Source organism: Lingula anatina, chromosome 5, assembly GCF_051362555.1.
Source record: "Lingula anatina isolate TDL-2025a chromosome 5, LinAna3.0, whole genome shotgun sequence".
Classification (NCBI taxonomy): Eukaryota; Metazoa; Brachiopoda; class Lingulata; order Lingulida; family Lingulidae; genus Lingula; species Lingula anatina.
In genome coordinates, this window is record NC_141771.1 from 12,001,457 (window position 1) to 12,029,292 (window position 27,836).

A 27,836-nucleotide genomic window follows, 5' to 3' on the forward strand; every position below is an offset into this window, starting at 1 on the left:
AAAACCAATTTTCAAAAATCTGAAGGAACTGATCTAGATATTTAATCAAAGGGCATGTCACTGCCAGTATTAATCCTAGCTAATAAACACACCAAAAACCTTTTCATTAATCAAATCTCAAATCCCCAGATATTTGAGATGGTGTGTGTGATCACTTCAGCAACCATCGAATTGGAAAATAATTATGTCAATAATTGTCTCCAAACAGGTAATTCTTTCTCACCTCAAACACCCGTTTTCCTAGTTAAGTTGATATTGAAAAGAAGTTGGAATTCTCAGAGAAATAGCACATGTCAGAGTACGTGCAAACACCAGTGCTGGTAATAAAAAGAAGTCGGATTACAAAGAAGATTGTAATAAGAATATATAATATAATTAAATAAACTATATCAAGATATGTTTCTGTGATTAATGTACTAAACTCGATGAAAATTGAGAAATATTCCACAAACATGGACTCAGACACTTTATTTTCCTTTCAAAATGAAAACATGTCAGTCAAGAATTGTGGAGCGGAAATGCATTAATGCATGCATAACTCCTTTATGCCTTGGATGAATATATAATTAATGTTTGGGCTTTTGCACCAAAATATTCTGTTAATTTTTTTTTTTTTTTTTTTTTTGAAAAAAAAAAAAAAGAGTCAGCTTTTTCCTCAATAAAAAGATAAAGTGGTGGAAAGAAAAGTGATAGGGCTCATACACTTTATTGCACATAAAAGTTCATTTTTACCTTGGAAGATTATTATTTTTTTAAAGATGAAAGGAAAAAAAAAAACAAGGCGCAGTTTTTTCCTTAATAAAAAGAAAAAGTGGTGGCAAGGTTATCTTTCCTCTCCTTACTGCATTATTGTATGAATGATAGATGGAATGTCAAAGACGTTCACTCCAACATACTTCTGAGCCAAAATGATAATTAATTCATAAATCATGTAGAATTTGAGGTAGACTTAAGCATTTTCCAAGACAACAAATTAAAGGTTCCTATTCAAGGCCTGATGAAATATCGGTAACTTATTAATGAATAGGTATTTATAGTTCTGTCAGTCTTGTAAGTCCCTGGGCAGCTTAAGCTATTTGCTTGAAACTATGCAAATTGTTTAACTTCATTTTGGACACTGCTTTATAATTCTGGACAAATGCTCGTGGGCCAGCTCAAGCGAAACATTTGCTGTCAACTATATAATCTCCTTTTCTCAACTTTGATAATTATATAAACATTTTTCATTATATTTGTACTTCATTACATATGCATATAAATATTTTCAACCCAACATAGTTACTTGAATGTATGCATACATAAATGCTTTCAGAAGTTGCTAAGGATTGACATCAAGTTCTTTCTTTTTTAATTATCAAATGAAACCAAAGATTCATTTAATTTCCCAATATATTTTCAGTCGACAAAACTACAATTTTTTTGCAATAAAACCATTCATAAAAGCTGACCAGATTTTTACCTTTGCTCGTGTGGTATATAACCAAAGCAGTTACAAGCAGTTATAAACAGACAGAAAAAAAGGGGCAGAGATTTGAATTTCAAACTTCATTCATAAACAAAAGCAATAATTTATCATGAATTATATTAAGATTTTGTACAATTGCCTTTATTCAGAAACTGATACCCTTATTACATGACTTTAAGGTAAACCACCTTTTAACAAACCATAATGTCCCCTTTATTGTTTTCTTTTACTTGCAAATGTGGATAAGTTAATCCAAATGCAGGTTAAGTGTTGTGAAAGAGGAAGACATACTCATTTCAACCTCATCTAAGTCAAATTAAGAGGGAATTCATTTCAACCTCATCTAAGTCAAATTAAGAGGGAATTCGGAACAAGTTGATCTGTGGACTAACAGTTCCTGGATCAAATATGGCCGAGCCACATAAAAGCAGAGCCTACTAATCCGCTGCTGATCTCTACGCCTCTGCACATGCCGTGAAATGGATTAAATCATGATAACATAAATCAGTAATCCCTTAAGTTCAGGGTGTCTATATTGGCTCACTTCCCAATGCAGTTACAGTTCTACATAGATCAATCCAACTCTGTGGGGATTCTCGCTGAATGCAATCAGATTAACAGATTAAGGCTTCGTTCACATGCAATGTCTATTTTCTAAATTCTATTTTCTATTCGCGCTATCTTATGATCACGGTCTGTGCACTGAATATCCCGCTGCGTAATTACTGGCAACGCGAGCCAGTTACTTATAGTAACTTATAGTAACTGGCTCGCGCTGCCAGTAATTACGCCACGGGACATTAAGGGCACAGAGCGTGATCATAAGACATACCGCGAATAGAAAATAGAATTTAGAAAATAGACATTGCATGTGAACGAAGCCTAACACACCGTCTCTTGGCATTTTTTTTACTTACAAGTAGAATACAGGAAAGCTGGTGATTATACGAGTATGTTGGAAACAAGAGGAAGTGTGTCATTCAGTAAAACTGATTACACTCAGCAAGAGTCCCCAAAGAGTTGGATCGTTCTATATAGACAAATGGTGTCTATGGGAATGGAATCTTTATATGCTACTCAACAAGACATCCATCTCACACCCCATTCTCATAGATTAGATTGACCTACATTGGATCGACCTAACTCCCTGGGGGTTCACGCTAAATAGCTGTCAGCCGGGCGGACACGAAAGTTAATTACCCCTTAAAGCTTGTAGTAGGGCGGACACGAAAGTTAATTACCCCTTAAAGCTTGTAGTAGGCGGGGACGGACACTTAAGGGGGATTATCTGACAGTAATCTAGTGAGACTCCCCGCGGTGATAGATCGATCTAAAAGTTGTGAGAACAGAGCCTCAGTCTCCATTTAGCAAGGAGTGCTTTGGTTCTGAACTGTAAAATAATACTACACCACCCACTCTGCTAAAACTATGTGTAGGCATGCATACAAAGACTTTGAAGTTCATAAAGAATCCGATCTTTGATGCAATCGCCCAGTCTTAGGTTTCCTAGCCCCAACTTACCCCATTGTATTGTAATAATAGTAATTAAGGTACTTACATTGATACAAAATTCCATTTAACCTGTCCCATAAGATGATTCTAAGATAAACGTAGCATGATATTTTTTGTTAGCACAGTTCCTACAAGTAGGCCATAACCTCTTTCTCTACCTCTCTCTCTCTCTCTTGCCCATACTATACTAGACCCAAATTCATCTCTCTCTCTCTCTCTCACACACACACACACACACACACACACACACACACACACACACACACACACACACACACACACACACACACACACACTATGGGGATGCTCACCTGTACATATGTGAACACACTACTGTTGGCTCCAGGTGAAGTGGACAGGTTGTTGTCAAGACTGGACTGGGAACTGGCCAGAGCCTTGTGGATGCTGGCCAAACTCTTGGAAGATGACCGCCGTAAGGTCAATTTGTTCTTTAATCTCATAGTCATGTTGATGTAGTGTTTTTTTTATGTCAAATCACTGTTGTATCAGCAGTAATCATACCAACAAGTATCTGAAGCTTTAGATTTCTAAAAGTACCTGCCCAATAATGCCAATACTGCTTTGTGTCACTTTCTCTATCTTAAAATCATATCATAAAAACACCGATAAAAAGAATCCTCGACTAAATAGTATCCTTTGGAGTGTGGACAGAAGTTACAAATAATTATCCTATGAGGAATACTAGTATTTTACTTTCAGACATCAAAATGGCACCATTTTTCAAAGTCCTTCACTGAAAATAAAACAAGGTAGTACGTCTCCTTTTTAAAAGAGTCTGCTATATAGCAACCTTCGCTGTCGAGTGCAATCCACTATGCCCTTTATGTAGTCCTCCCTAGAGCCTTGACATCCTTCCACAGAATGAATGAAAAATTCCACTACATGAATATACAGAATTTGTAAAGATTCCTCTTCATCTTTATATGCTTAGAATAAATGCTTTCATCTCTCTCTGCGTGTAATAATTGGCGCTTAGTACAGAAAGCAGTCACGCTGAACCATAAAATTGTCTTTTTATCAAACTGCTATTGTGAAGTGTGATATATTCCTTTCCTCTGGAAAAGTTCAGTGACGTTCATGAGCAATGTTGTTATTGATGCACTGTTGTGATACTGTTAATGCACACAATTAAACAATAGTACTGCATTCAGTAATCTTGCTTCCTCTACTTTGTACTGTTTCTGTTGTTGTCAACCTAAGAACACTGCTGCTGCTGCAATAGTAACTTTCTAATACTGTCACTGTTTTCAGTGTGCATAGCATTCCAATTATGATGGAGCTGTTCTATAATGTCACTGTTTGTCCAATATTGCCAAAAAGTTCTTATTTTTCTCACCTATGATTTGTTCCCGGCACTCTTTTCGCTATGAAAAAACACAAACAAAACAGTAACTGCTGACGATATTTGGATCAGCAAGCTCCATCTGAGCATATAAAATCCAATGTTTAGGTCACTTATGCCACATGAGATATCATGCACACATCAGTGGTACTGTTTACATTAACAATGGCTCCTTGAGTTCTGGCCTGCCTGCTTACAATTGTTAATTCATCCCTTATAGAAATGATTGCAACTTTGAGTGTCACTTAATTCAGTCTCCCAGCGCCTTAATAAGTCTATTAGCACCCCACAGGTGTGACGCTAAGGTAATGGACACCCTTTTAATGCTGACCAATGAGAAACAGTATATAGATTGTCATTGTACAGCACCTACATGTAGGCAAGTGGCCTTTAGTTCATCTTATGCAGTTCCAAATGGAAGAAAGGTCTCCTGATGCTGGCAGTTTAAAGATTTAAGACTATGAATCACACGAAGCAGGCTTGACACGCTGATAAAGCAAATTTATACAATGGTAATGAAACTGCCCACAATTCTACGACCTCGAGTAAAAAAGTTGCCTTAAAAGTTTTTAACTGTATTTTCAGTAATTTCTATGAGCAGCAGGTAGAGATGTGCTCGTGGCCTGCACAAAATTTCCACTGCCAAAGCAAATAGGTATAAGTATCCTTGGTAACCAGACTACTAATAATTCTTCACATACTGTATTTCTCGGTGTTGTATTCTACTGTATTGACTTCTTCCTTGCATCGGTCTTTGACACAGAAAGTGACAAAGAGGAAGATTGATTTCACTGTCTACAATTGTCCCAATTTGAAATTCATATTTTCCGAATTCCAGACATTTTTTCAGTGTAACAGTATTGAATTTCCATTAGATTAAGTGCCAGTTCATTACAGGCTCAAATAAAGAACATGCAAAATTGGCATCTCATCAATGAATGAAGCTCCTGGTGGTATGCTAGTAACACTCTCCTCTGCTTACTCCAGAGTTCTAACACACACCCAGAAAAAAGACCGAAACTCCAGTTAATATGTCTCCTTCCTACAAAGAAAATACTTGTTGTCACAATTTAACAAAGGGACTCCACACTTGGACAAAATTCCCCAAGATTTCACACAAACCTAATTCTTCCTCGTAACTCTATTTCTCCAGATATTTTTAAAAAAACTGACAGAATGACAAAGACACATGCAGAGGACCCCATATCTCAGGCAACAACAATTCAACTATTGTGCCTGCATTAATGAATTGTTCTACTTATATCAAAACTAATGTCATCTAATCACGCATTGTGCCTCAACCCCCAACAATACCAGCATGCAAGTGAATCAATAGACGTCTTGTTAAGTGACATCTTCCCTTTACAAGTGTCACTGCAGCGCTGCATGGTAATTTAGTGAAACGAAAGGTAACCCTGCCTTCTGACACAAAACTGCAGGTGTAAAAAGTAATGGTGTGAAAGAGGGGACTTCTGGTATCTTAGCTCCAAATCTGAGATTCTGAGATAAGCAGGGTCAGGTAAGATATTCACCCAAGCTACACCCCAACAAAACTCTGATTAGTTTGCCACTTACATTCGGGTATTACATCTTCTGCCACTCGCAGCTAAAAAATAGAAATATTCTGCTGTGACACCAACTTTTAACGAAATTGGCAACTTTGGATGATTTACTCTTTTCCTGTATCAGAACCCTGTATCTCCTCTGATTTCATGATAAACTAGTACTAGTATGCATATCAACAACTTTTACATTATGACCTTGGGAAAAAAACAAACAGACTTTTGTTGTTTTTTTTTCACCAATTTAAAAATGAGCCTGTCTTATGATATAACCTAGCACTAGACTCACTGGGAGTATGGCATGCAACTAGCATTGTTTAGACAAGGGCAACTTAAGACTGTCGATTTGGTCCACTCGTGTCACCATACAAAGCAGGCACCTATTATATAGGCTCCAAGACTTATGAAGCACTGTGACTTTCCTTGTGCAGAAGAATGGATTTCAAATAGGCACCACTGCCCCTCAGACACTAAAACTGACATGCATTGTCGTAAATTATACCTACATGAACTTCCAATTTATCCTTGTCCTCTTGAAAACAGACTTATTTTCTCCATGAGATCTCCATGTGATCATCATGTATTTTTTTCTGTGTCTTGGTCTTTTACCTTTAAGATTTTCCTTAATTCTACATATCAAATTGTTGTACACATTGTACCTCCTGGTACTTGTGGCCACCAAGTATCATCCCTTTTTCAAAAATCCATGATGTCTTGTAATGCAACCTTTATTTCTTAATCAGAAATATCTGTCACTGCACTTGCGAGTCATGCCCTGTCATTCTTCCTATTAACATACAGCAGGCTCTATTCTTCAGGAATCTTTTGTCCGTTTTCACAAAAACATACCTTGATTTCAGAATCACTTAACCTTTAACAACTCAAGAAAACTGCAGTCTTACTGGAGAAAACTCCCTGAGAAAACAATTGTTTTGCATTCACAATGAAAATTATCATACCATCCTTAAGATTAAAAAAAATTTTGTTTAATGTCCTTTGAAATGTTTGGTACCAAACAGTAACACTGATGTTGTCTCCATGTTATCGCTAATCAATCTCCCTTCATAATCTTTCCACATGAAACCAAGTCTCCTTCAAATACGTTTCCCTAAAATTTTAGGACCTCCTCTGCTCGTAGCCATTTTCCATCTCTCAGACTGCCTGCGTGGTCTTAGACTTGGTGTCCTGAATAAATGTATGTCACAGTAAAATTCCAGTCAAACCAACTGAACTGGTTCTGAATGGTATTGCTCCTAATATATATATGTGTGCCAGTATGAACTCTAGACCCACATTACTTGCACATTGTACAATAAGCCTGTGTTCACACTGCACAAGCACAACTTACACTTGAATGAACTAAACAACATCATTTACAGTAAATAGCCTACTGCAAAGAGGTCGCCTGATGCAGGTTGAGTTTCAACTCAAGTACATCAGATTTACTTAGAACGGCCTGGTTACTAATAATAGAAAATACATATTTCAGACTGAACCGATCTACGGCACTGGTGTTCCTGTGTGACCACGTCCAGAATGCAGAACTGGAGCGCCAGCTGTAACAGGTGTTCTTCTTGTTATTGCAGAGGTTTAGCTGCTAGACAACAGCATTGTTCTTTTTTTCTCTTTTAAATCATTCTTTTCTGTTTCCAGATTTTACATCGGTTGACTTGATTATTCTTCAATTTTCCCTTTAGCTATCCCAGTAAAACACGCAATTACTAATGCTCTCTCTCTCTTTGGCAGTTTAATCCATCCATGGCATAAAAAAAAAAGCCATGACGACTTCAAGTGATGTCACAAACTAACCAACTGTGAAACTTCTCAGCATTAAAAATTTTCAGTTCCAAAGATTACCTTCAAAACCAACAGAGAGACCCTAAAATATGTCACCAAACAAAAACTGCTGCTACTTGTCCTTGGCAGTAAAAATCGATTAATAAGCTCATGCTGGCAAATAAAATGTTTGCCAAGTGCAGAAAAAAGACCAAGTAAAAAGTGTCAATATCTACTGCACTCCTTGAATTTTTCACTGCTTTCATGTTTAAGTCAGTTTTTTATGTATATTAAAAAAAACATAGATTCAACATAAATATGACTTGAGAAAAGGTAAATTTGAGAAAAAAATTCTACTGTTTCCATGGAGTGATTTAATTACAATGTGCATGTTTTGTAATCCTTGCCCTTCAATTGTTTCAGAATCCTAATAATAAATTTAAAAACAGGCCTGTTCTTGCCTTTTCTTATACTCTGTTCACCTCAAAGTTACTCAAGTTACTAATAAACTTTTGTCTGGACCAAGAAGAAAATCTGTCAAATTAGTGCCTGCGATTTCATTCCTACATTCTTACACCTTCTGAAGCAGATTAAATAAACTATTAAAGCCGAGGTTCATCAAGAAAAAGTCATTTGAATCTTAAACGGGCATATATCCTATATGATTACTGTGGTATTTCCCATTCCCTTTCAGTATTTCCATTAAATTGATTAAACCGTTACTTTTTATGCTGCGTATGCCTGTCATTTTCCCCCCCTTAGGTTATATAAACTGGAAACGGCTTCTTTGAATTCTGCCTAACTGCATGTGACACGCTGCTGTATGTCACATTAAGACTGCACTTTGATGGAGAAACATACATTTTTGTAAACAAAATAAATTCCTACATAACAGTGATCAGTAAGTCAGTTAAAAGATGGCAGAATCACTTCATAAAAATATTATCATTTTACTTTATAAATTTTTTCTTCTTCTTTTGTGGTTTATAAATAAAGTAATTAAATTAACTTTTTTCACTTTTTAAAATTTATTTTGAGTATTAATACATTTCAAATGGGAAAGGTGCTCTGCTTTCTTCTATGAAGCAGATTTCACACCAACTTAAACCAAAACCACTCACTATCAACATGAATATGAATGTCTACAGCACAACAAGCTTCTTTGCAATGTGGCCCTCTGCACAAGTCCCCACTTTGCCTCATACATGGAAACCCAATGCAAAATATTTTGGTCACAAAAACCTTTTTATGTTTGAAACCCTGAAACAGTTTCAGTCAGAAAAAATAAACATTTTTTCAGTGCTGTTTTTTTTTTAACTTGATTACAGAACCAAGACTGCAATACTGTAGAAACTGAATAACCTGTTGTGAACACAATGCAACTACTAGTATTGTAAACAATTCTTAAAACGACATCAGCAAAGACAAAAGCAATTAACTGTCACAGTAAATGATTTAATCTGCATGAGAAAATCATGCCCATCAAACATGATAATAAAAGACTGGAAAAAAACTAGGAATACTGTTACAAAAAAAGACCAACTTAATGCTATAAATTTCAGTCAACAAACGTGCTTATAATATGGGGAACAGAACAACAAGATGACTGGACAAAAAAAGTATGGAGGAGCTGAGCTAAAGCAACCAGACAGTGTTAGAAATTAAGGCTGGACCGTCTGCCCGGGGCTGACAACTTTCAGAACGGGCTGATAAGTTTTCCCACCTGGCAGACATTCAGTCCAGCTACTTTTCAAGATGGCTGGACTTTCTGTCCAGCAACTAATTTTCCTAAGAGGCAAACACTGCAACCAGATGTTGAATTCGGGCTCTTTCCCATAGACAACATAGGTTGATCAATCCAATTCCATGGGGACTCTTGCTGAATGCAATCAGTTTTACATATTAACATACCTCCTGGCGTTGGGTATAATACAGAAAAGCTGGTGATTATACAAGTATGTTGAATCAGAGGAGACGTGTCATTTAGTTAAGCTGATTGCACTCAGTGAGAGTCTCTGCAGAGTTGGATCGATCTACTTAGATCGATGGTGTCTATGGGAATACGCCCTCACTATCCTCCCTATCAGTCAAAATCTCTCTAATGATAAGGCACCTTGAACAAAAACTTTCATAACCTTCAGGCCCAGACGAGATGCCAAGATAAACTGCTATCAGAAACTAGGAGCCTTCTATCTCAAACCCAGGTTTGCCCTTGAGAACTGAATCACCCTATGTCTGAATGTTAAGGGTAAACAGCATGCATGGTCTGTCATATATGTTAGGCCACACTTTTTTATTTTTATGGATGACATCCTGCGCGCGCACCGATTTTCGTCTGTTCTCCAAAAAAAAAAAAAAAAAAGAGTGCGGAAAATGAGCTTTCTGCGCATGCGTATTATCACCATGTGGAAAGATGGCCGCTTTGCCGTCAAATTCATCTCTAGCATTAATTTCAAAATACACGACAATAAAAGTCATAAAGAGAACGGGGGTCGTCGTTTTGGATTGGTTTTCCATTGATATTGGACATGGAGATATCAACCTTTTACAATTATACGTGTGAGTCAAAGTAGACAAAATGGCATCGACCGAAATTACCTTTTTTAGATTTGGTAGTAGGAAGCATAGGCCTATCTTTGCTTCATTTTTTAACAATTCTGTGAAGTGTTTACAATGCTTTAATTTTCTGAGAGTACAAATAAAGACACGCTGTTTATTTGATATTTGTTTTATTGATTGCTATACCAACAGAATGCATGAAATAACCTTAAATAGATTTGGTAATATGCAGCATATATATTCATGACTTTTTTACCTTTCTACGAAATAGGCCCTATTCACAATGCTTTAATATTTTGAGAGCATGGATAAAGACATGTTGTTAGTTTGATACGTGTTTCTGTGGTAAAAATTAGTGTTTCTTAAGCATTTTTTTTGGGGGGGACTGTTTTTTTTTTTTTTTTTCGCCCGCACGCACCGATGTTGGGGTCCCCAGAGGATGTCATCCATAAAAATAAAAAAGTGTGGCCTTATATATGTATCATACACCCTCACACTAAAAACAGCAACATTGTCTTTTCTCAAATAGAAAAAAGGGTAACCTGTTACTTACATATATTTTCTGTCTTTTTATTTAATTCCAATTATTACCTGACAAAGACTATTTCTTTCATCTACCCTATAAAAAAATTGCAAGCCTACAGAATCAGTTTTCATAATAATATCATCATGTCATGCAATGTAATGGGGATATTATTACACCTGCCCTACTTTACTGAAAAAAATTGGAAGTCTACATAAACAAGTTTCCATAACAATGCCACCATGTCATGTAATCTGAAGGTAAAGTTATTACAGGCATATGAAGTCACATTGTTAAAAAATTATTGAAAAAAATTTAAATAATTCTACAGAATAAAGTTTTAGTATTAACCCCACCAGACACGGAGATCACAAGACACCATGAAATGACTGGCCTACATTTTAGATAGCAGTAACTTTCCAATGAAGTTGATAATCCAGTAGAAGACATATAATTATTCCTTTTCAGCGGTGTAGACACATGCAGCCATGCTCCATGTTAATGATCTCCCACAAAGAGGTGAAGTTTGTATTCCAGTGCTCTATAACAATTCTTATAGGCGATGTGGACAACTGAAGTTACAGTACTCTTCCACTAAAACTTGCATACCTATGCTCTATAAGGCTCCTCATTGTGCATCAGCACAGGTGATATTGGTCACATAATGGTTCAATGGACTTAGTACAATAACATTCAGAATTTATTGACCATCTTTCACAATAGACACAGGCAGAGAGAAAACAGGGAGGCCATGCGACTTCTGCACCTGACTGACCTTGTGTGGATGGATTCAGATTTCAAAATCAAGTAATTGTAGATTACTCGGACACTCCCCTTTTTTAATGACTTTAAAGAAATATTCAAAGGAAATGAATGCACCAATGAAAATCCATAACGATATCCGTGCAAACTGTAATCAATAGATGTTTTCCTATTATAAACACCAACCCTTTAACAGGTAGAAAATAAAAATGCACACAATTGACTATTATGCAAAACTCCATCAAAACAGGTTTAATTTCGACCTCCTCTTACTTCAAACATCACGAAATCCATTAATAAAGGAGGAAAAAAAAAGTTGAATGGATCTTATCTATTGTTAGTACACTATATTAAATGTATCCTTTTCAAATGAACGTGAAAGAATCTGTTGTCCAATGTTATCAAGGTATTATGTTCTATTACACTGGATTCCTTTATTTGTTTAAAATCAAAATCACATTGTATGCTGAAGAAACTATACATGCAGTATTACTTTAACCAGTTCCAGTGTGAATTTGTTTCATGAATAAACTTAAAGTACTAGTAATGATAATTATGGATTATAAGAAAATTATAAAGTATTTTAGCAGTCACATTGTCAAAAATAAATAAATAAATCCATAGTGTGATGGCACTAATTTATGTGTGGCTGATAGAATAAAATCAGCCCAGACTGAGGTATTCTCCACCGAGTCCAGTTAAGAGTACATAATCAATGAGGTAGGTTTAGTCTATGAATATGATATTAAGCATGTGGATATAAATACAGGACATGTGAACTTCCCACACATAAATCAAAATCAATAGAGAATCTATGGAGAAAGTATCCAGTGTCATGTGTGTGTGTGTGTGTGCATGCGTGCGTGTGTGTGTGTGCGTGAGCATGCACTGTAGTATATTCATGAATAAATATGTTTATTTGTGTTTGGTTATACAACTCATACTAGTATATTTGTATCTTAAGCAATGCCCCTGATCCTTTCACTGGAACCATAACACCCTGCAATAAGTAACCGTATCTCACATAGCCCAACTTTTGATCCTAACAAAATAGTAGACCTTGCCATTACCATTGTGTTAGAGGTGACACACCACAATCACAACTTGGTTGAGACAAATGCACTCAACCTGAACAAAAACAACCATTATATCCCATTCTGCACACCAGACATGTACATAATAAGAGCTCCAGCCGGAATGTACTTACTGTAACCAAGGAGTTATAACAGAAGGAGATTACACGCAAGCCTTTCTATTGTCCGATGTCTGTTACGGTGGGCGGAGCTAGCTACGGGGGGCCTCCGGTCTCAAGGTTTCGTCTGCGTCGCTCTCCTCAGCTTGGAGATAAATTTCATATGCGTTATTTCGCGTTAGAATTCGAGATCAGTAATGTCAAAGCGCCGCTGTATGCTGACGATTTTTTTCACAGGTAATTATTTGGACGATGTGCTGGAAGGGAACGATATCATAGAAAGCGATTATAAGGTGGTGACTGAGGATGGTCGCCATGAGCTTTTTTTAGTCGGTGATAGATGGCTTTTTTATGGCACAACCCGGTGAAAAATCACCAAGGAGAAGTCAAAAGAAAACGTCCCAACTGTGGTTTGTGAAAATGACATTCAAGTGAACGTCTGTCCTCACTGCCAAAGGACATAATATTAATACATTAACGTTTGGAACCTCCTGCCCTTGGGTCCCATAAACATATACATTGTGACAGTGCCTACGCTTTGTGTCTGGTTTTAAATTTCTTAAAGTATTTTTTCTCTCACTCGGTATAATTTTAATATTATAATGCATTTAATTAAAATTTTAATCCAAGGTTGAGGCAATGCCACGACACGTCAGTTTACTGAATACTCATTATAAATTTCTTTATCTTGGAAATTTCCCTTTTTTTCAGGATTATTTGACACGTACTAACACTGTTCATATTTGTCGGTAAACAAGTGCACAGTGCTATACATTAAGAATAATTTTTATTCATTCATAAATATATTTATGTACAAAATATATCAGAAATTTTAGTATTCACTGACCTCTTTAAAGTGAAACAAATAAAGATGAGAATATTGAATTTCAAACTATTATTTACTATATTAACTTAAAATATCTTTTAAGTCAACTCTATACTCAAGCACTCTATACTCATGAAAGTAGCATCTGTGAGTAAAACTATTTTATTATATCAATAGAAGAACAAAAACAAAATTTTTACACATAAGCAGTAATAAATGAAGTCATAAGAATGATTAAGTTGCTACAGTTTTCCAGTTTTATGCAGTCTATGATGGCATTTTTTTCAACCGTGCAAATAGAAATAATTATATTCTTTTTTATCTGACTTGCTGATACCAGTCTGTGCTAGATACTATTCCACTTACAGGCCAGCAAGGTCTGAGAATCTAATGGGCCAAATGAAAAAAAAAATCCTAGAAGATAAAGTGGTTAATTCTTACAAATAGGATAAAAAACATGGGATTTTCAAAAGGTTATTATAGATCAAGACAACACTTAGTAAGAACATTTATAAAATGTAACAGCTGAAAAAATTAACTGGTAAATAAGCAGTAAGTGACTGCTTTAAAGAAATTTCACTGAAACAGAAATTTCACTGGCAATCAGGTAGACTGTTATACCATGGCACTCAACAATTTATATATAGGTTTTGAATTTTTTTCCACGTAACAGTAACATAAAATTTATGTCCACTTTTGCAATGTATAGAGTCAGTTAGGTGACTGAAAATATTTTAAAATGTCATAAAGGAGCACTATTAATTTAATGCAATCTCTGTTGGCCAGTCTTATCCAGTTTCTTCTCCAAAAAGGACAACTCAAGTGAGAATTTCTTCAGGGCCTTTTCTTCTGCCTTGCTAATGCCATGCCACTCAGAAAAGAGAGAAACCTGTAGGTTAGAAAAAAAAAACATAATAATAGCATTATGAACTACTAGTATCCATGTAGACATTATGGAATTACGCAGTGAAGTTTAATGTGTCTTGTTATGACTTGACTGAAATAATGTTCACCACATAAATGAACAATTTACAACTAAATTTATATAGAACATCAAGATTCATGATCACAAGCTAATAACCCCAAGAAATTGAAAGAAATTGTACTTATTACAAGAAATTATTTAAATCCGCCCTGGTTCCTACTCTTCTGACAGGACAAAAAGGGGATTTCAGAGAGGCTGGTTGCTAAAAGGAAAATGTCCAAGGTTGTTGTATTTTGAAAAAAAAATTAAAAAGGGTACTGTTGTTAGTGAATGTTTAATGCATCTTAGGCATTATGACAAAAGTAACTTACCCCAGACACACTGACCTCCTTTTTTCATTGACATATTTTAATTTTTTCCAGCCTGACCATAATTCATATATTCAATGCAGCCTTCTCCCATATCTATAATAGAAAAAAAAAACTTGAGTAGTGTTAAGATATGCATGTCAAATTCATTATCAATTTTGAGAGAATTTCTGTTTCAACACTACAAGATGAAATATTTAATTTCAAGTAATAAATAAACCTTAATAGAGTTATATTCTTTTGTAACCACCAAGGCAAAGCTTCTTTCTTAAAATGAACTGAAACATCCAAGCTTGCCACCTAACATGCCAAAGTAGTGAAGTATAATTTAAGTAGAGAAGCAAGTACCCCTTAATTATAGAGGTGTCTTACACAATAAGGTGTGTCTTACACACCTTGACTCAAAGAGAGATGTGTAGTGAGATAACAGGTAAAGTAATTGGTGGAGCCTAGGTGAACTTAAAACCTTAAGACTTTAAATTAAGAAGCACCAGGATTCATGTGTGTTCTTTTTTCAAAGGTTTAATATGAATTAAAACATATATAATTATGTAAAAAGAAGACTAAATAAGTTAAAAATAACTATACCAAAGACACTGTGAAGTCAAACTTCCTGTTAGACCGCCATGATGGAAAATTCTGGGTGGAGGCAAAATTTTCCAGTCAAAAAAACTGAGCACTTTACTTTAACAACAAAGTTACCACTCCAAAGCCACCCACCATGGTGAGAAGAAAAATGATGACCAACTGTCATGATAAGTCTTTTTAGATTTAAACATGAAAAAGGTAAAGGCCAAAATGGTACATTTACCCATAACACTAGAGTAAAAAATTGGTATTCTGAACAAATCAGGTTATTTTTTTCAAGAAATATTGGAGCAGTATCCATGCAATATATACCACGCCACGACCAAGATGTTCAAGAATCTAAACACATCAATTTTTTTTATAATCTTGCATTTGAAAAGTACAAAAAGCGGTAAGGCTTTTGGCCGTAACAAGCGTAACACTTTTTGATCGGAACTCATGAAAATTGTCAATTGTCGTATCCAAGCTAGACCACATGTAAAATCGCAAAAAAAAAACAATACTGCTCAAGCAAGTGTGTTGCACACATAACAATTAGTTAAATTTTATGACTGTCATGTGACACAAGTTTTAAAAAGTAGGAGGAAAATGTCTTTTGGAGTAATTTTTTTTTCGAAATATTAACAAGATGGCGGCTTAAGCATCTGCTTGTTATTCGGCTACTGAAAGTGCACCTAAGTTTTATTCTTTGCTACTGCCACAAATTACTTAACATTTGCAACTGTATAAAGACCAAACTTTCTTCATCTGATACTATATTTAAAGGCACTTGTTATGAGTGGGAAATATTTTTCGTGCAATATTTATTCTCCACACACCACCTCGCGAGATCAACGTGTAGCTGGACACTTACACAGTGAGACCCTACGACATAAAAGTTGCAATTTATCTTCATATTTCGTGTAGTTATGCATTTAAAAGCACTTACCTGTTTTTTGAAAACCTTGTCCAACGTAATATCATATAAATTCTGTATTTCTCTCATTTTTTAGAAACTTGGGACTCCGTTTCTGTTTCTGTCCTCAAAAATCAACAGACGAAGGCACAGATACTAACAAACGAGATTTAAACGAGAGTAATTAAGCGTAACAGAGATAGGCATCCATTGTTCTCTGGGTTCTATTCATTCCGACCAATGAGAGACCGTAATACGGGCTCCGCCCCCACGCGTGTAATCTCCTTCTGTTATAACTCCTTGCTGTAACTTACATAATGACATCACCTGTTTGTAATTAAGTCCATCCTTTTGTAAAGCAAGCAAATAATGATTGAAATTATTCTAGCTATAATGCAACAGCTTCTGAATAATTCATGTTGAAAACATATTAAAAAAGAAAGGCAAAGTCTTATCTTATAGAGAGATTTATTGTATCAAACTCTGAAGTAAAAAAAAAAATGATAATCAACTGTATCTGAAATAAATGTCATAGATTTTTCATTTTCGCATTTTCCACAAAATGCAAAAAAATCCACTGAACTTTTTCATTCATCTATCCATCCATCCTTCATTTTTTCATTTCTTTCTCAACCATATTCCTTTTTTTATTCATTATCAATATCATCTACATTCTTGCTGTGCTGTAATGCAGACACCTTCACCAAAAGCCTATATCAAAAGCCATGACACCCTTCAGGCAAGTGACAAAAATATCAGGTTTATTGATCATTAGGACTACAATGGGTTCTGTGTATCTACTGGCCCAAAGTAGAAACAGTGCCCAATAAATTTCAATACCGGACTAGTAACAATTTTACTTTCAATTGGCTTGGGGTACAAATTTTTCACAGGCTGCTTCATGAAACTTAACTTGGTATTACCTGAAGAGCATACATGTATTATGCATAATGGATAATGTCTATTTGGTAAGGTTTTATTGCACAATGGTATCTCAGAACTGCCATGTTGCTATATAACATAGACAGCTGTATGAAATTGGTATGAAATTTAAAGAAAGGAAAAGTAAATTTGGTAGAATGTGTGTTTGGGCTTGTGTCTGAGACTGTGCCGAGGGGGGGGGGGGGAGGGGAGGATGACGAGGACTAAAAAATTATTATTAAAAAAACACTAGCTGTGCAGTCATAAATAATTTTCAAAACAATGATGACCATTGGCATCCTCCAATCTCTCCCTTTTTCAGGCAACAGATTCATTTTAACAGTTATATTCCGTTCTTTTATTCATTTGGACAAAAAGATCATGACTTGTAAAGTTTTACGTCTACAGTACGTACAGTACATCAAAGTACAAACTGAAAAAAAATGAGCAAAAAATATAGTATTCACAATTAACATCAAACACCTACCCAGAAAGAGTCCTTGAATAACGCCATTGTATTTGTGGTACACTTGTCACTTCAGTTTATTCTTCTCTATGTTTACTTCAAGTCATCTTGTCAAACAATGTATGAATTTGAATGGCAACATTAATCCACATCCGATTGCTTTGCACTTGTGGATTCTTTCGTTCTTCATTGGGCAAAATTAAGTCATGACTGCCCCCTCAAAGCTTCTTGTCATGTTAGTAGAAAGCGAGAAAAAATATTAGCATTTGTTTTCCTCGGGAATGATAAGATACGCTATATAAGATAATGCTAAAATAAGGTATGACCATCTACACGAGGTGAGCATCATTGCAGTTTAACACTGACAAATAAAAAATAAATAGAATACTTTATGAAATTTTTGAAAAATATAACCTATGAAGTTTTTTCAGAGAGGAAAGCTTTTTAAACAAAAAGGACCAGCTAAGAGTTTTATGAATACTGTTTTAAGAATGGGATATAAAAATTTCCCTAAAAAGAAAAATAAGAAGAAGACAAAATCGATCTTTGTGGCCGCCAACATGATTGAGCAAAATTTATGTGGGGCGCCATGAGCGATCAGCAAATCACTTTCCAGTAGTTTCACCACTGCGGTCCTGATTCTCACATGTAAATTTATTCTATTTCAAGATGGCGGGCACAAATGGAAAGTGAGTGTTTCTGATATTTATCACAAAGCGGTAAAATTATATGGTAATCATATACCACTCATATTTAATCTATAGATCATGAGCGCTGCCTTCTCTGACGTTAGTCAGTATTACGCTATACTGCTTCTTACAGAACTTAGAACGAGAGGGCGGTTGTGTCAATAAAGCCGAATGCACGTTGTCTACACGCATCACGCGCTTTCTTCTGGAAATTTCTTTGTGCGTCGTTTCGTTATTAGTCGTTTTATTTATATTAATTGATTTTCCATGTGGGGTATTTCAAGATCAAAAGTTATGTAAGGCGCAAGCGTAGATAGGTGATTAATTTGCAACGTGATAAACAAAGTAAGAAAATAAGTATTGATCAGGATCAGTAACTACTTGCATCGTGGCCCCCTCAGTGGGTCTCCCCACCCGAAATTATTTATTTAAAATATCACTGTTTTTTGTTTCAGACTTCACCCAGAGGTCATGTGGGCACAGAGAGATGACAAGTTATTTTTAACAATAAACCTGGCTGATGTACGGAAAAAAGATGCAAAAATAGAGCTCAAAGAAGACAAATTAATTTTTAGGTAATAATATATTTTCCATGAAAGCATACTGTAATTTAATAAGATTTGATATTAAAGTGTAATTATATATATATATATATATATATATATATATATATATATATATATATATATATATATATATATATATATATATATATTAAATTTTATTTATTTATTTATTTTATTTATGTATTTTTTTTTGTTTTTGATGATGAAAAAAAAATTCACAAGGCATCATGATTGTTTATGTGATACAAATTTTAATTTTAATTTAAGTGGTAATGGTGGACCAGAGAAACATGACTATGAAGCAGAGATAGAATTTTATGCAGCTGTTAAGCCAGAGGTTGGTGTAATAAATTTCACCTTTGAAAATATAAAGAAATAAATAAAACAATGTAAACAGAAAGAAATGTTTCTTATGTAATATAAAGTTGTATTAAACACCATATAAGTAAACTATGTAGTCAGTTTTCCCTCTTTTTTCAGTAACAAGGGATTTTAATTTTCGAAAGTAATTTTCGGGCTAACACAAGCCCATCTTCATTGTTGTCATGTCATTATTATTATTATTATTATTATTATTATTATTATCATCATTATTGTTATTTGAATTATTATTTATTTTTTGCTAAAGATAAGAAAATAGGAGAAATTTGTGCCGATGAATGAATTACTTAAAGTTTCAGAAAAATTGAATTAAAAAATATAGATTTTGTATTTCATCTTTCGTACATATTATTATACGCATAAATATACCTACTGAATATTTTAGGAATCAAAATATACTGTTCAAGCTAGAAATATCCCAATGGTAATAAAGAAGAAAGAATCTGGTCCATACTGGCCAAGGCTTATTAAAAATAAACAAAAGGTAAATATTACAAGGCACTCACAGATTTATGTCTGTGTGTGATTTTTTTTATTGTATTTGGCATAAGCATAAGCTATTTTAAAAGAAAACAGAAAAGTTACATTTTGCATCCTGTCTTTCAAGTCTGTATGTCCCTGTATTTCAGGTACACTGGTTAAAAACAGATTTTGCCAAATGGAAAGATGAAGACGACTCTGATATAGATGATAAAGAAGATATGAACTTTGAAGAGGTAAAAACTGATTTATTGTTATGGATAGGACAGGGATAGGATGTATTATTGTATAAGGTTCCTTCTTTTCACATCATAGATAAAATTTGAAGAGGAAGAAATCGATTTATTGTTGTGTTCAGTCACCAGATGTTGTCCTTTTAGTGTAGAATTCCATCTTTTTTTGCGTCATAGAAACATTTTGAAGAGGGAAAAAAATTTATCCATGTTTACAGGTGCAAGACCTCTTCAGACAAATTTTGAGATCATTAAAAAAAGGTTCAGCATACCATTTCAAATGTGAAAATAGTTTCATTGGATCTTAGTTTTGATAGTCAGAAAGGTTTCATTTTACAGGATCTAGCATAAATGAAACCTTTCTGAATACCATTTCAGTTTCCTTGCTGAACAGTTGGTTTCACTCTTTTTTGAACATAGAAACATAGGTTGAAAAAAAAGAAGCTTTATAAAACCTGTTTAATAGACCTGGTAACAATCACAGCATTGTCAGTCTAGTTTTAAACAACTCTATGCTGGTTTTAAACAACTCTAAAAGATCTTTTACTGATTTCTGTTTTTTACCAGGGCTGATATTTATATTTATATTATGTTGTTTTCACTTCAGATGATGTCACAGATGGGTGGTTTCAAGGGTGGTTCAGGAATGCAAGACTTGGAGGGCATGGAAGCTTCACCAGAAAATGTAAGTATTGAATGAAAATTATAAACTGGAGCTTCTTTTGCTTATTTTTGTTAAATGGGGAATTAGCCAAAATTCCAATTTTAGCTTTCTATATCTTTTACATAAAAATTATTTCTCTGCCTGGCTCTTTACGTAAAAAATAGAATAAGAGTATTGTGTATTATCTGTATAAATTTCATTACACATGCTCTCAGGTTTTTAACAGAAATTGTTGTCAGTCACTTTGTTCATATTTGAACTGCGTGATTTTATATTGAAATTTAAAAGAAAAAAATCCAAAATCTTTTTTCTTTGTTTTTTCAGGAAGAGGAAGATAGTGATGATGAAGAGTTACCAGATTTAGAGTAGACTTTTTTATAGGCTATCAAGGTTTTCATCTTGAAAATAATGACCTCTTCCTGTAACCATGAAGATTGTTGGTGGCTGGAACATCTAGAGCCACATAATAATCCAAGTTTAAGAGAAATAAATGAGACATTATGGAATCAGGGCAATTTTTTTTTCATACTTTGAAGTCAATATTTTTAAATTTTTGGATAAAATAACCAGAGGCCAATTGAATTTTAGGAAAGGGTTTTTTATAACAAGAATGACATATCCAAGCCAGAAATAACAGGTTCTGATTTCAGCTGGCAATCATTTAGTCATTTGGCCAACTAAACATAAACTCCTTGAGAGTGTGCATCTGGGTACTCTATCAGATTTAATTGCATAATGCAATGAAACCTAATCTGCAACCATTTAATTCAGGTTAGTACAGAGATGATTGACACTGACTTCTGCCAAGTTTTCCTCTCAGCTAACTTTATCCATAGATAAAGTTAGCTGAGAGGCCCAAAGCAGGAAACTGTGTCAGAAACTCAAACCAGGTAACTCTATCTACAGATAGAGTTACCTCAGACGCATTTTTAAAGGAATTAAAGCCATTACACTTTGACTATCCATGGGTTGGTTCCAGTGTTCAAACTCAAAAAATAAACATTATCTCTGAAATATCTTGAAGTATCATAGTCTTTATTTTGAAGGGCCCAAAATAAAGATTTAACCTCTGTATAATTATATATGGTACTTGGTATTTTCAACTAATGAATGGCACAGTAATGCCAATTGTAAATGAAAAATATTAATTACTTAATTCTTTCAACTTGTAAAAAATATTAATTATGAAATTTTCATTTAAAAAGATCTTCTACATTTACTGGGGGGGGGGGGGGGGGGCAGCTTTTCAATTACAAGGGTACTACAGTGTACTGTTGTATTTATGCTAGAATTAAAAATCAAGTAACCTAAGTCTTAGGTCAAATATGGCAGAATACACACTTGAGATGAAACTGCTACTCAAGTAAGTGGTTGTTTATTACATAGATAAAATTACTGTAGTGTGATTTCCTTTCAGTTTGATTTATTTCAAACAGGCTTAGTAAACAATATATCTAATCTTTCTAAAGCAAGGGGGTTGAAGGGGAGGGCTGGGGATGGGGATGGGGACTGCATCACTCCCTCATATATTAACACCTTACTACTGGGTATTGTAGCATTGCATATATTTGTGCCTGGTGAGTATGTAGGTCAGGAATTTGTCTGAGGTATTTCACTGGGATTTGCATTATGCAAGATATCAATTACATATGGCTGAGAAGATAACAGACTTGTTGTATGTTAGGTCTTAACACAGCTTTAATAGGACAAGTGATAGTGATTAATTTACATAAGCTTCTTATTATTTATAGCATCTCATTTTCAAATGACATTCACTCTAATACCTTATAATAATTAAGACATGTTTCCTATACATACTTTTATTATGTATGTTTTCATTCTAAAGAATTATATTGTGCTAAACATCAATAAAAGTGCACTTGATCATTCAAAAGTGCACTTGATGATCTGAAAGGTAAAGCCATGAAGGCGGTTTTGCAGTTAAGCAGGCGGGCCCAAGCAGGCTTCACAGTCCACCACCAACAATATGACCCAGACACATTTAAAACTCTCCGATGCCCTTTTATAAAACCCATACTGATGTACAGATGCGAAATCTGGGGACCATCAATCAAATATAACAGCCAAAAAAACCTTAAATACATGAATATTTTGCCATTCGAAGTAGTACGAAATAACTATTGCAAATACATTTTAGCATAAGACGCAATGCCAGTAATGTAGCAGCTAAAGCAGAACTAGGCAGATTCCCAATTACACATGACATAAGTGGTCATGCTACATCCTATTGGCAAAGATTTTCTGAAATGCCAAAGCAGCGCATGGCAAAAACAATGTATGCATACGAAACAAAACATGACACACAGGTAAAAAATTGGTCAAGCAAAATTCAATACATTACTCAAAATCTAATCAAAACATCAACTAATACTCCCTCGAAAGCAGAAGTAAAACATGCACTGGAAAGTCACTATACCTTTTTGTTTCTCAAAGAAACAGAGTGAGCATATAGCATACTACGTACATATTGATTATTTAAAACAAATTATGAAAGGAAAGCATACACAACAGCGGCCCCACAACAGCTAGCACCTATACCAAAACATGAAATGCAAAATTTGGTAAAATTTAGGACAGGGGCACACAAATTAGCAATCCAAAGAGGCAAATACCGAAAACTAAAATCAATATCCCCTGAACAAAGTATCTGCAAAATATGCTCAGCTGAAGTCGAAAATAAAATACACTTCTATTAAAATGCCCCTCACACCAAACACAGGGAGATCCTAAAACCAGATCCTACACAAATAATCAGTAAATGCGTAATTAGATAGTTAAAACAGTTTAAGTGCAGCTATGTTTTCTTTCAAAACAGCGGAACTTGGGACTAAAATTCATAAGGAATACCGGGTCCTCTAACTATTGTAATATAGAATCCTCAGAACAGCAGTCGATTTTTTAACTTGACTCCTACAATTTTCATATTTTCGGATCCTCTGAACAACAAACCCATAGAATATAAGGCATACCCGCAAAATTAAGAGCCCTGTGCCTGGTTGTTCAATGCATCAAACTGAGATTAATTTTAGACCATTTATGATGCAAAATGAACTAGCAATCCCTCTCTCTCTCTCTCTCTCTCTCATTGTGATCTTTTCACAGGGGAAAATTAGTATCACTTGGTAAGAAAAATGTGAGACACTTTTGTAAGTTAACTGATTTTGTGGCAGTAATTTAGCTAGATGGCTGTGATAGCTTTGCCTCAGACTTGATGCCAGTTGAAATTGTCTTGGGCACCTCCAGCTAGGACCCAGGCTAAGAATATTTTGTATTCTGGCCTCCAATAAGCAACCCATGGGGAATCATCTGATGTCAGTTGACCTTAACCAATTAATCAGCATATAATCCTAATATAAGCATCCTCAGCAATGCCAGAGGCCTCTGAGCTCACTGATTACTCCTCCTGAGGAAAACTTGATTCATCTTAAATTACCTATGGTACATGCAGGGTGTCCCAGTACAAATATAACCCAAGAATGTGAACATAATTTATTTTCTGATAACATACGATATGCAGCCCATACACTGTATACTAAAGATTAAGGTTCCAGGATGCAACCCCCTTACCAGAGCTAAAGGCAGCAAACACTTAAGAAATCTCGGAGCTTTACCAAAAGAAGAGTGCATACTAATGTAATCATGTATCCATAGACTGTTCCCTTGTGACCTTGTACCAGGCCACAAGGGGAATGAACCAATGATAAAATGGAATCACTGTTCCCATAGACTGTATGTGGCCTTGGGTAGGGAACTAGTGGCCTGTGTCTAGGGAACAGAGGGAATGGACATGTTCATTCTTTGGTGGACTCCACAACGGAAAGCAAGCAAACGTTGCACTGATTTTTCTTCAAATTTTGTTCTCATACAATGTTCATACAAATTAATAATAATAAAATATGATAAAAAATATGAAAAATACAAAAAAGCTCGATCCATCACATTCACACAGATTGACAGCATACCTGAAACGTTAGAAGCGGTAATTCATAATTTGGGTGAAAATATTTACCAAAATGAACGACATTAAGAGATAATTCTGCACCATGTTCTGTATAAAACACAAAAGTACATTTGGAAATTAACAGAACCTGATAGTACTTGCAAAGGTAACAAATAAAGATTTTAGTACTGTTGTTCAGTACACAAGCCGTGGGGAATATAGGTACAGTAATTAGGAGGAGATATAATGTAAACTGTCTTGGATTAATGGGTAGCACACATTATCAAGAAATTTAATCATCTAGATTGTAAAGGTAGAAACTATGATATGATTACTAACTGCAACAAAGATTCCTGCTCCTGCAACTTTATCTTACAGTTTATTATAGAAGTTTTTTTTTACTTTATTAAATGTGCTTACTGGAATTCCCATTGCTAAAGGTGATATATCTGAACTTTGATTTTTCCCTTGTTTTTGTGTTCTGTTCACAAGTTTATTTTCCCAAAATTAAAAAATCTATTGTTCCCCTCCCAAGTGACATCAGCGACACACTGGTTATTCTAAAGCTGTCAGTTGCACAGTGGGTCCCCGGGTGACAGAGCTTTCACCCCTCCTGTTATATTTCCATGGTTAAGCCACCTAACCCCTAAATCATTGTAAAATGGTGGTACATATTTGAGAAAATCACACTGCAGTAATCTGCTTAATAAACAACCTACTTTTGTGCTGCAATTTTCTTTCATTCGTATCTCCATTTTTGCCATGTTATTATTCTATTTGTAGTTATTTTTGAAGGCTCCTTATTAGTATCTCATTATGTTAAAAGAAATTAGCCTACAATATTAATTATTTAGATTTAGATATGCCTAGTCTATTTTAAGAATCATATTTTATAATAATAATATCACAGGTTTCATTATTGTTGAAACCCATTACTGATAAGCACACCACACTGTAGTAAAATAGTATGAAATACACAAAAATGTTTGTATCCCAGTATTATATAAAACACTCAAACAAACCTAATAAAAGTATAAAAAACATGTTTTAATTATTATATGGTATAAGAGTGAATGGCAATTGAAAATGAGATGCTACAAGTAATAAAAAGTTTATGTAAATTAATCACTATCACTTGTCCTATTAAAGCTGTGTTAACACCTAACATACAACAAGTCTGTTATTTTCTCAGCCATATGTAATTGATATCTTGTGTAATGCAAATGCCAGTGAAATTCCTCGGACAAATTCCTGACCTACATACTTTAATCCTTGATCTTCAGCACACTCTCAGCAAAGAGGAATAGTATAATGTTCTTGTTGCATTGAGTCGATTTATTTTGGAAAAGTAAGGCTTTAGACATGATCAGCCATTTTGAGCTGCAAATTTTATAGGCAGTTTAATTTGGGCCAGATTCAAAACCAAGTTGAGTTACCTAATTAAGTCACTGGTCAGAAATGTCAGAACACACAAGGAAATCACACTACAGTAATTTTATCTATGTAATAAACAACCACTTACTTGAGTAGCAGTTTCATCTCAAGTGTGTATTCTGCCATATTTGACCTAAGACTTAGGTTACTTGATTTTTAATTCTAGCATAAATACAACAGTACACTGTAGTACCCTTGTAATTGAAAAGCTGCCCCCCCCCCCCCCCAGTAAATGTAGAAGATCTTTTTAAATGAAAATTTCATAATTAATATTTTTTTACAAGTTGAAAGAATTAAGTAATTAATATATTTCATTTACAATTGGCATTACTGTGCCATTCATTAGTTGAAAATACCAAGTACCATATATAATTATACAGAGGTTAAATTTTTATTTTGGGCCCTTCAAAATAAAGACTATGATACTTCAAGATATTTCAGAGATAATGTTTATTTTTTGAGTTTGAACACTGGAACCAACCCATGGATAGTCAAAGTGTAATGGCTTTAATTCCTTTAAAAATGCGTCTGAGGTAACTCTATCTGTAGATAGAGTTACCTGGTTTGAGTTTCTGACACAGTTTCCTGCTTTGGGCCTCTCAGCTAACTTTATCTATGGATAAAGTTAGCTGAGAGGAAAACTTGGCAGAAGTCAGTGTCAATCATCTCTGTACTAACCTGAATTAAATAGTTGGAGATTAGGTTTCATTGCATTATGCAATTAAATCTGATAGAGTACCCAGATGCACACTCTCAAGGAGTTTATGTTTAGTTGGCCAAATGACTAAATGATTGCCAGCTGAAATCAGAACCTGTTAAATACACTTTTTTCCCACTGCTTGTGAAAAATCAAACTGCTTTAGGATTGAATGGATTGTATATTAGCAAATTGCAAGATTAGTATGCATAATGTTCAGATCAGGAAGAGAATAGAAAGTCAAAACCAGTGATTTCTATTACCAAGATGTCAAGTTGTTGTCAGGAAGGCTGGATTACAGTGCAAAGTGGATCTACCAGGCAGGAGTGGAACTGTTTTATTTTTTAGCTTTAATATCTCCCATGTATAAAGTCAAGTTATGTATGTAGCCATACATCTCCCTTGTGACATCCACTCTTCTATGTATGCATTTGGACTCCTCATTTTTACTCCCAATTGAGTAAGCTAATCAGATAACTGGTTATTGTTAAACAGGCCTTTTATGTCACAAAGGCATTAAATGTTTGAGTTTCATACAAAGCACAAAGTAGCCAATAGGTAGTTCTTTTTCTTAACTTCATTGTTGAAGTCCTGTAAGTGGATGAAGTTTATTCATCATTTTCTTGCCACTTGGTGTGAGTCAAGCAAGTGACTCTACAAATGTAGCATCATATAAGCCCCAAAGACATCAAATGTAACAGAATATGCCAACATTTAGACTGGGTTCCCATCCCTAGTTCAGTCTAACAGGATCGGTCCTTCTCCACAGGGTCCCTCGCTAAATTACTTTCAGCGCAGGCGGCTTAGATGTCTAGAACGCCCACTAAAGCTGCTAAACGATAGTAATTAAGTTACCCCTTATCAGCCTCGGCAAGCGTGACAGACATCTAAGTCACCCAAGTTAATTGCAATTAAGGAAGAATCCCCTCGGAGATGGTTCACTCTGAAAATAATACAAAAGGGTCTCGGTATGGTCTCTTAGACTGCATTCCCAGACACTTAGATCGATCCATCTGGATCGACCTAAC

General features: G+C 34.9%; 2 protein-coding genes and 1 long non-coding RNA gene across 7 annotated transcripts in view; 1 reads left to right on the forward strand and 2 right to left on the reverse strand.

The window, feature by feature from the left end:
* Window positions 1-17,900, reverse strand: part of LOC106164098 (nostrin-like) — a 44,735-nt gene extending 26,835 nt beyond the window's left edge. The window contains exon 1 of one of the 5 annotated variants that reach the window (XM_087013387.1): window positions 17,725-17,900. In XM_087013387.1, coding sequence (XP_086869513.1) covers window positions 17,725-17,751 — 27 coding nt within the window. In that variant the 5' untranslated portion in view covers window positions 17,752-17,900. Of the gene's footprint in view, window positions 1-3,288; window positions 7,279-17,724 lie in introns of those variants that run through there. The other 4 variants (XM_087013381.1, XM_087013382.1, XM_087013384.1 and 1 more) reach the window with 4 other exon arrangements.
* Window positions 13,687-16,577, reverse strand: LOC147761650 (uncharacterized). The gene is made up of 3 exons (XR_015334538.1): window positions 16,350-16,577; window positions 14,837-14,929; window positions 13,687-14,429 (listed from the first exon to the last, which is right to left on the reverse strand). It is a non-coding gene; the product is annotated as an uncharacterized LOC147761650 (long non-coding RNA).
* A 323-nt stretch (window positions 17,901-18,223) lies between the features above and the next one.
* LOC106159270 (prostaglandin E synthase 3) lies at window positions 18,224-21,222 on the forward strand. Its single transcript, XM_013535494.2, has 7 exons — window positions 18,224-18,392; window positions 18,848-18,967; window positions 19,226-19,295; window positions 19,725-19,823; window positions 19,969-20,055; window positions 20,660-20,737; window positions 21,041-21,222. The coding sequence occupies exons 1-7, from the start codon at window positions 18,373-18,375 to the stop codon at window positions 21,083-21,085; spliced, it is 519 nt and encodes a 172-aa protein (XP_013390948.1). The 5' UTR covers window positions 18,224-18,372; the 3' UTR covers window positions 21,086-21,222.
* The last annotated feature ends 6,614 nt before the right edge of the window (window positions 21,223-27,836 follow it).